Below are 10695 nucleotides of genomic sequence, written 5' to 3' on the forward strand. Positions count from 1 at the left end.
AGTTTTATATATAGGGGAATACATATATACACACATACACACATATGCATATATATTCCCTTATATATGTATCTATATATACATTCCCAAAAGACATAAACCATATTCACTGGAAATAAGAAAAATGAAAATTATAAACTGCTGAAGGAAGGCTTGAAAGGAAATAGATAATTTCCTTTGGGGTTAAACAGATTTGTTCGGATATTTATTTAAATACATCCTCTATATTTTATAATCTACATTCAGAGTTTATGGTGGGGGGATTTTTATTTATTTACATAGACTATTAAAATAATACATATTGTGCGTTAATTTAGGGACTGATTCATTAGGAATATTATGCAGGCATAGCTAAATTTGCCAGTTGCAACAAATCCCGCATTCGCTGTGTTATATCTGATACTCCTGAGATTTGATATTGGGAAAATAAGGCTGAAGCCTCCACTGAAGCCACATCACCTCCAATGTCTGGTAAAGCTCTTTGACTTTGATAGGGTTTTTTTATGTTGGCTTCAGTGGACTTTGTACTAGGTCCTAGAAGGCAAGAATGGTTTGCAGACTAAAAAGAAGAATACCTTTGAAGAAACAATCATCTCTGGTTTTGTAAAGAACATATGAAGAACAACGATTATTCCTTGGCCCCAATCCAACATTTTGTGACCATCTCCCCAACTGCCCCACAAAAGGGAAAGCAAGCCAAAATTCTCTATTAGTTCTAAACCAAAGAAACTTTTTTTTCCAGGTATGCAAAGTGTTCTGTAACACTTTTTACAACCGTTTGGATGTATTAACTGTGTAACGTTTCCATTTAATTTCACTAACTCAGAAATGGAAAGAAAACAAACAGACAAAGACGGCTAGCATCTTGCAGAAAGGGCAGTAGACTTTGGATATCTAAATGACACGTTGAGTTTTTATACCAGTTCAGTGATGTAAAAACTACACCAGTATGGGTTAAGTCCTTAGACTTAATAAAGCTATGCCATTTGATACCAAGAATTTGGTCATAAATATGCACTGCCTTAAAAATAGAACTGTAAGTAGCTTCAAATACTTGGGAGACTTTCTAATATTCTGTACAGGTTTTATCATTATGCCTTTTGTTAACAGTATTCTTCCAGGGTCGTGCAAGTCTCCATACTTCAATTGAGAGGTAGATGATGAGAAAAATTTGAACTGCAAAACAACATGCAAATTATGTTGAAATTATATAGCAACACTTATGCAAATTGTGATCAAAAAGGTGATAATACATGCAAACACTTTCAGTATATATATATGCACAAATATCAGAAAAGCACCCACCCCCCAAAAAAATCCAGAGGGCCTTGTTAAAATTGATATGTCATCTCTGAAAATAATTATTTAAAAATTCCCTTTATATTCCTCTCTTTGATTAGAAAAATAGTCATCTATAGAGAAAATAACAAAAGTTCCCTCGATTCAATTTTGTTACAGGCAAAATTGTCAGTATCAGTTACAGCATGTTCATCTATAAAAGTGGTCACTGGCTTTGTTTAGTGAAATCCTGATGGCTGCCCCAAATCTGGCTGCATGTGGTATCTATAGCTTATTATATATCTGAATAATACCTCCCCGCTAATTCTCACAACCGTCCAAACCTGAAAGTGGCAAGTGAAAAATGTTGCTTAGGCATTTGAAAAAAGAGAATGACAAGAAAGCGTTTAAGAAAAGTCACTACATGCCAGGTCCAAATTCTTTGTGTTACATCAAAATGGAGAATGGGGTGGGGAACCTTCAAGAGGAACAAGAGTTCTCTGGGAGGAACAATCATCTACACGCTGCCAAATGTTTTTTAAGCACACTGGATGCTGATATGCAAAAAGACTATTAAAATTCACGTGAGTTTTGAATCATGATGTCAGTGAAATTGCTGCGATTCACTTCAGCAGTAAGTAAAGTTGAACTTCCTCTCATAAGGATAGTATCATTAAAAAAAAAATCTATTTGAAGATAAAACAAGACTTTCCCTAACTCCGTCAAAACAGTTCACAAATCACACCCCTGAAGTAAAAGGATTGTAGTCTGACTACTTATGCTACAGGATTTCATATAAAAAAGATGCTTCTGTGAATTTAGTGGAAATACAGAACTGGCAACAGTTGCAAGCACAGTTCAATGGGGAGAGGTGGGAGGGGTGAACTTTTGATATGGTCTGGAAAAAGTACTGAGAATTATTGGTGAGAAGTCTTTCTCTGGAGTTGGAAACGGCAATACAGAAGAACCCTCCAGCTACTAGAGAGTATGATGTCAAAAAATCCTAAAGAGATAAAAGTATCTGGAGGTGTACTCCTGAAATGACTTGAAATTTAACCTGGATGTTAAATAGGAAAAATATTATTGATGTTATCCCCTTCCCTACTAAATTTAAAATTTTGGCATTATTTTTCTTGATTGGTCAAATAAGAGCAAGATGATAATTAGGTTCAGTGACATTGTGGCAGAGAAATGAAAAGGATGAAGTATACATGAGTATAAATGAGATAAAGACCAATTAAGGATTTGCTTGCCCTGACTGACACAGACTACAAACTCTATAGTGCAGAACAGATGCATGTGCTATGTCTTGAAGTTTGAGAGTACATTTCTTCATTGCAGGGCAGGGGCATCTCTTAGTCCTGACCCTGCAGTCGTCCAGGCTGGGGGCGAGGTAATTAAAAGAAACCAGAGGAAATTTAGAGATGGTATATACCCAGGTCTTATCCTGAAAGCAGAAATGTAATGATGAAATGATTTGCAGTACAAATTACAGCTCAGTGCAAGTAAGAGCGACATTCAGGGGTTTGAAGGCAAGTTATACTCATTTTGCTACTTTGCTGCTCAGTGTAGAGTTGATTCAAGGCAATTTATTATTCTTATTACTTTTAGAAATAAGAGCTACCTATACAAGGCAATTGGCCCTTAAGGACCTGTTATTTGGAAGACACAGGTTTTTAATTCCAGGCAGTTTTTGCATAGATATGGTTCCAATTTTCTTCATTCATCTCTGGATTTTAACTTCTTTAATATTCAGTAATACCAAGAGTATTCTGATGGTTTTTATTTTGTTGCTAGTATTAAGAGGAAAAATAATGAAAGAGGTGTAAGGAAATGTTTCACTTGACTCAGTTCTTACTTTATATTACTCCAGTTGCCTGCTACATCATTTTACCTTATGGGATTAAAAATTACACATTGGTGAGTGGTGGTAAAGCAGCTCTTTCATTCCTATTATTTTTTGACATAACTGACCAGAGATGAAAGAGCAGTATCTCTGCAGAGGGTTGTGTTTATATAAATTTTTATTTCTTCTGAGATAATAACGTAATTTTTGTTACTGGTCATCAGGTGTGTCTATTGCTCACGGAACCTTGTTTGTCCCTTATTTCCTATGCCATGTTGCATCCACCTCCATGATCCTGCATGCAACAGGCAAGTCGCTCACATGGTTCCTGAGAGCCTTTTTTAATCACCTTTTTTCTGAGTCCTTTATTTACTCAACAGCAACTTTTAACAGACTTAAGTCAAAAGTTGGCACTTGTTGTCTTCTACCCTGTATTCTTAATCACGTTCTTTTTTGCAAAGAGATAATAAGCACCTAGAATTTTGCCTCCGTCATTTTGGTTCAGCCTCTATATTCATCTCTTTTCAAATAATCTCTGCCTTTCCACCACTTTCTGTCAAGAGCAGACTGATGTTCCTGATGACTACTCCTTAGCTAAAATTTCAGCTCATCTGTCGCAATCCAGTATTTATAACTGGTATTCCTCACTGTATGAAAGTTTAGCGTCTATGAAACTCCTCATCGCTTTCTGGCTCTGAGCATGTAGGACCTGCACAGATACTGCAATTCACCCTGTATGTTTGTATAGCCAAAACCAGAACAATACTTTTACCTCATGGGGTGTCGGCAGGGCTACGGTTAGGAAGGAAGGACAATGTATTTCTTTCTTCTCTGAAGCTAAGGGCTGGGAGAGGAACTGTAGCTCTACTGGGACTAAATCATTCTCCTTTACGCAGTTCACTGCTCAAATCTGAGCATGTAATCCATATTTTCTCCCAGAATTCTGAAATGTACATACTTTGTTGCTGATGTACCTATGAAACAGGATTTGTAGAAGATGTTTGATTTTCCTGCATATAATTAGGAAAAATGTAGGTATTAATTTCTGTACCATGCTGCAAGTAGATTCATGATGCTTGTCCCCGAGAACAGTGCTGAGATAATGAAAAAGTTCAGCATTACTGTGGAACTTCATAGTATATAAGTTGATAACCCAACAAAACAGATGCAAGCACTATCAAAATTTTTAGAAGAATGAAAATAGTAATACTGAACACTAATCTTAAGAAACAGCTTAAGAAAAAGCACTCCCATACCTGCCAGATCTTACAATTATTTTTTTTCTTTTGTTATTGGCGCTTCCAAGTGTGTTTAACACAGATAGCTGTCTGTCCAATATCTTTGTAACTTTCTGAGATTTAAAAGAGGGCTAAAATGAATTACATTCTTTTCTTGGAATTGAGTGTATGTGTATCCTGCATAAACAGTGCATAAACATTTTATGAATCAGACCCTTAATTTTCACAATTTCTGAGGCATTTATATGCACATCTCCAAAACGAATAGCACCTTTCCCCAACTACCAATAGAACAGAAATATTTTTACTTAATACCTTCAGAAACTTGCACTTCTAGCTTTGAAGTGCAATGCTAAATGATTTTTGTAAAGTAAAATTGTAGACTTATGCTTTCTTTTGCCTAAAGGAAGAGGAACAATTGTGTACATTTTAATTGATACGAGTGTCTGTGTGAAATTGTAGACACAAGACCAAATATCCTGCACAAAAATGATATGACAATACAAAGCTTCCAGGCTGGCACTGTCAATGTGCCTTGCAGCATTTTTGCTCGAACGGGCATTACAAAAGAGAAGTTGCTTTTCACTAAATACATGGGAAAGGGAGGCGAGAACTGGTGCAAAGCTACCTGTCTGCAAAGACCTGAAGTTAGACCTTAAATCTCCTCTCAGTAGACCATCAAACAACTAACGACTTGCCAAGAAACCGAAGCATCTACTTTGAAGTCATTGCCATGGAACTGATTCAGGCCACAAAAGCCAAGGGTAAGTATCCTTTTAACATAGCAGGTTCTGAATCTAGTCCCTTTAGGAAGAGGGCTTCACAGTCCAATTCAGATCCTTCAGCCATACAGGAATACATAATCAAATAAATTGCCATTCTTGTTAGCAATGTAAATCTTGGTTTCAAATCCTTTTATATACAGGCAGATTTTAGCTTAGTTTGAATTAGTGAGGTCTGAACGTGTTCAAATGTATATGTTGAAGTACAACGTAGTCAGCTATCACAGGAGGAAATGACTTCTGGAATATATTGTAATTCAGCTGTTTATTGTATTTGAGAGATGGTGCCCACCAATTGTTCATCTTCTAGCCTTAACTTTTACATCCATATTATAATTGCTTATACAGACATAACGTATATTTTTGATCTGGTGGGCATACGAAAGAGAAAAAAGTTTCCGTGTGCTTCACTCAGGTACTCTGTCTCTTTTGAAAAAAATCTTTGAGCTTATATTCTTTTTAATATTAGCAGTAAGTACAGTTTGGGCAGATTATTCCAACAGACGTTAACAATACTCTAAAGATGAACAAAAAGTATCTTCCCAAATAAGAGTAGGAGATACTTTTGCATTAGATATACTTTTGAAACAAAACTGTTTGTCATTGGAAGGCTGTATAGTCTGGTTACCTGACTCTTGATCATCCAGAATCATAGTTTGATGGACTTACTTGCATGGAGTCACTACCTCTGTAATCTCAATTTTGTATCACTGAAATAAATAAACTGTAGATAGTAATTTAACTTAGAGTCTTGCCACGGGCCAAAAATCTGTTCCCATCCAATACTGTGACTGACCATTATTACCACAAAACCTGGCCTATGTCTTGAAGACATATTTCTAATGGAAGTCATAAATGTTGCCTTCTGAGCTATATTGCAGATTAAATATTGGTTTCTCTTTCTGAAGGATCTTCAAGAGCTTTATCAGCTCTGATGGCAGCATCTTCGTTCTCATTGTTTGTTAATGGTTCCGATTCCTTTGAGTCAGCATTCTTTTGTGCTTTCTGCTTCTCATCTTCTAACTTCTTTTCTTTTGCCAAAAGCCTGTAGTTAATGGCATTGCCAATGAACAACCAGATACTGGCCACAATCACAATCACACCGCAGACGAAATACATGTACTGATATTCACCAGTAACATCCACTAACCAACCTGAAACACAAAGATAAGAAGAGAGAAAAAGAGTCTTTAGAATAGGATACCCAACACAATCCAGGTCTTTCCCAAAAATATCTATTTATTGTTTGGTTTCGAAGTTAGAGCAGAAAACCATTTTCAACATGTTCAAATTGTCTAACATATATAGTGGAACTCTAACGAAACCTGTATTAGTCAAGCTAGGAATTGTCATTGGAATCACTGACAGTGATAAAATATTGAAGAGCAAAGTAAGTAAAGCTTAACGACTAATGACAGACAAGTTTTTTAGTTCTTTCATTTTCATTCTTTCATTGCCTTATTATTTTATTCACCTCCTAATTTTGTTTCCTATTGTTTTGGAGTGACTGTCTGACACTCACGGAGGCTGCATACAGACAATAGGATGAAGAGGTGTGTGCCTTTTTAGGCTGCTGTCACTGTGCATCAACTGCCTGCTTTTCATTTTTACCTTCCTGTGACTGGTGAAAGAGATAGAAAGGTTTGTCCCTTCAGCTGTCATGCTCAATTGCTGAGTTTTAAACTACAAAGCCTGTACTTAAAAATTATATCCACACCTCTGAGATTAATTTGGTCATGACAAGGAAAATAAAATGTAACTGTTCTTCCACTTTATGAGCCATTCTTTCTCACTTTTCCCAAACCTCAAATCAACATTTGTACGCATCCAAGTATTTAGCTCTGAACTCTGCTACCCTATCATTGAAATTCAGAGGGTAACCTGCACACTTCCATTTAGTACCTATTTAGATGCTTTTACTGGGTTGAAGCCATAATGCCAGCCTATTCACCTGATACACATTTACAAGCCATCAAATTGTTTTGGTCTTTTCTTTATTTCACAAGCCTAGTATTAGGAAAAACTCAAATAGCACTGCAAGAGTATAATTCACCTATTAGTGTAAACAGTACAATTTACTGGTTTTTATCGATGAGCGGTCTCATAAAATTGATGATTAAAAATGAAATTCTGCATTAACATTACTTCAGCATAATATTTAAAGGATATGAACTAGTCAAAACTGGAATTCAGCTTTTCCATGTGTTCATCCCCTTTGTTGTCTTTATTTAACAAGACAAATCAATTATTCACACAGTTATAGCACAAACACATGCTTTTCAAAACTCCTGCAAAGCTAATATACTGAAAAACAAACAGCTGCACATGCTATTGCTCCATAAATATTAGATCTAGTATCTGTAGAGTTAATATTCACATCGATTTCAGAAGGCTGGACCCCAGCGGTCCCAGGCTCAGTCCCCGCTAGGTGGCATAGGAAGAGTCTGTGTGAGAATACATCTTGTTCTGCCATTACCAAAATGAATTTGAATGTTAAAAGATAAGGGAAATATGGAATATTTTGAGGACTATTAAACATTTACTTGTACAAATATTGCACTGAAGTGAGTGAAATTGTTCTGGTATATTTAAAATTTCACTCGACAATGCTAGTTTCATAGAAATACTGACAGTAATCCTTAAAATATTTCGATATGTATAGATGGTTTTAGGCACACATAATCTTACTGACTTCGGTGGCACTGTTTATGTGGGTATAGTGTACGTTCACAAGCCTGGTAATCTCACTATCTTTATATTTTCCTATTGTTGGGTTTATACTGCAACACACACAGGTACATCTAACCAATACTTTTCAATAATATTTGAACATCTATTTTAGTCTCTTTTATCATCAAAAACCTTAAGGTTATAAAACTTACTAATAGCATTACTAAATACTGACTAAAAAGTTAACAAACAGAAAATACTTTTGATATGACTCTTCATCATTTTTGGTGCTAGAAACCCAAAAGTTAGGAATATAGTCCAAGCTATACACCTAAGCTCCCTTTAAGCTCCCCTCACATTCATAAGAGAGAAGTTGGCAACATTATCACCTTTCAGTCAGTTCTCACTCTGAATTGCCCTACACATACGTGTTGGCTATAGAAACAGGCTAAAGGACCGGCTGTGAGCAGGGCTGTGGTCTGAAATCATGCCAGGGTGCAACGCTCCATGGCATCGCCCTGGAATCCCACCATGCACGCACCCTGCCTAGGCTGCTGAGCGTATCCGTGTCCTTTCTGGCACCTCTCTCCTGGTTTCTTCTCTCTAGAAATGCCAATCGTCTCTGTTTAGACAAACTAAAGATGTTATTTTAAATTTAAGTGAGTGCTCCTCTAGCTGCCACTAGGTTACAGAAACTCTAAACCACTCTGTGAGATCTTCATAAAAACTTACCAGCGGATTCGACCAATTCAAGAGAGTAAGAACTGCTTTGGCAAAGAGCAAACTGGAGCTGAATACACACAAATCAAGGCTGCAAAATTAGCAGTACGTGCTATCAGGAGAACATACGTTTATCACCTGGATTTACGGGCCAGTAGAGATACTGCGCATGCACTCAATGCATGCCTTTAGATTCTCATGCGGATCTGCAGCTGTAAAGGCCAAAGAAAATTGGTGCAATGCACTGCTGCTACAGTACATTCCTAGTCACAGTGAAAACATTCAATAACATTAAGCACAATGTTTATATTAATTCAATGCTAAATTGTAAGATCATGCTGTAATGTCTGAAAAAATGGAATAAAAGCGATTCTTACCTCCTAGAGGAGGGCCTATGAGGACAGGGCAACATTCCACAATGGTGACAAGTCCAACAGCACTGGAAAATCTGGCAGCCCCAACGAGGTCCATCAATGTCTCAAAAAGAACGCTGCTAACCATTCCGAAGGCAAACCCAAAAAATACAGCATATATCACCAAGCCAGTGTAATTTGTTGCCAGAGGGCACAAGATATGACAGATGCCATTGTACAAAACGGCAAAACTAAAAAAGTACTGAATCTTTGGCCGGATAAACTTGGAGTTTGCTACAAGTCCCATTGAAGGCCTAGCAAACATGTCTACAAAGGCTAAGATAGATAGCAAAAAAGCAGCAGAATATTCATCAATTCCCTTGTGCTTGGCATAAGGAGCCAAGAATACTATTGGAGCAAAGAAACCGATAAACATAATGACATTTCCTGATAAATAGATCAGAAACCCTCTGTGTTTGAAGAGGGACAGATCTAGATATTTATTAATAGTTTGCCAAAAAGACTTCTTGTTGTTTTTGTGCAAGGTAGAATCTCCTGTGCCTTTTTCAACATCTTTCTTCACAGGAGGGATTGTTTTCGGTCCAACAGGTCTCATAAGTGACCCAGCCACACAGCAGTTCAAAAGAAGTCCTCCCAGAATGAGAAAGCTTCCTTTCCAGCCAAACGCATTAAAGAGGAATTGATTGAGAGGTGCCAATGTGCTCAGAAACACTGGACTTCCAGCCATGGCCAATCCATTAGCAATGGGACGCTTCTTATAGAAATACTTGCCAATCATGGTCAAGGCAGGCTGTAAATTGAATGCTAAACCCAGACCTAAACAACACATAAAAGACAATATTATTCCAGGTCATGGACTGAAAAACATATCACGCCTCTTTCAAGTTATTTTTAAAATGATCAGTATCTAATGCAATGTTTCCCAACGAAGACAGAAACCAACTATCATCAGAGAACGAAATACAGCTTCCTTGCTGTCTATGTGTGTTCATGCCAAGACTGCGTCATGGCGGCACTCTGCCATTTGCCCCTGTAACTCTGCAATAAAAGCCAAAACTCCTTGCTGTCTTTTAGCAATGATAGAGATGGGGGAATCACAGAGGAATGATGGTATCAGCGCCTTGACTCACCGTTTTCATATTTACTAAGCTATAATGCAATTCTCTCTTGGCTCATTTCACAAAAGTCATTCAATGTCACCTCAGCTACAACGAACGCAGGGTGTAGTTAAATGCATAAATCTCTTAATTTCTTATTTCCAGCCCTATTTAAGATCAAATCTGTGTAGAAAAGTGGAGCTTAAAATGGCGAATTATTTTGGACTATATTCAGCTCCACATCCCCAGGTATGGAAGTCACTACTAAAGGTAGAAGAACTGTAGAGGACATTCATGGGAGCAGACCACCCATCCACATCAGCTGAGTGTATAAGCTAACTCTAGGCCTTCTCTCTGTATTAAGACATCTAGACAAGAAGGTCTAAGTAGCTACGCATCTGCTGGATGGCACAGGAGAGAAGTTTTCTTCTCTGACAGGCCCATTCCTGGACCCTGACTTTATTCTTTCACTGGGCCCCAAGTTCAGGCTGCAGAAAATAAGAGCTTTATGAAATAATCACTGAACAAAGGAGGACTCCTTTAGTGCCAATACAGAAAAAGATGAGCTTGAATGTAGGAACAAGTATTATCTCATTCATTCATTATCTGCCAGTATTTTTTCACCTGATTTGCCCTTCTTATTCTGAGGAGGTAGTTTAAAAAAAACCCACAACTTTTGATAAAGAGGTT

The 10695-nt window shown here is 37.2% G+C and overlaps 1 protein-coding gene across 1 annotated transcript; it reads right to left on the bottom strand.

Moving 5' to 3' along the window:
- Nucleotides 1-5240: 5240 nt before the first annotated feature.
- Nucleotides 5241-9736, bottom strand: LOC104156945 (monocarboxylate transporter 2-like). Its single transcript, XM_009707287.1, has 2 exons — nt 8912-9736; nt 5241-6298 (listed from the first exon to the last, which is right to left on the bottom strand). Exons 1-2 carry the CDS (start codon nt 9684-9686, stop codon nt 6027-6029), a joined length of 1047 nt encoding a protein of 348 aa, XP_009705589.1. The 5' UTR covers nt 9687-9736; the 3' UTR covers nt 5241-6026.
- Between the last annotated feature and the right edge of the window lie 959 nt (nt 9737-10695).

This window comes from Cariama cristata, unplaced genomic scaffold (assembly GCF_000690535.1).
Source record: "Cariama cristata isolate BGI_N322 unplaced genomic scaffold, ASM69053v1 scaffold43319, whole genome shotgun sequence".
In the NCBI taxonomy this organism is placed as follows: Eukaryota; Metazoa; Chordata; class Aves; order Cariamiformes; family Cariamidae; genus Cariama; species Cariama cristata.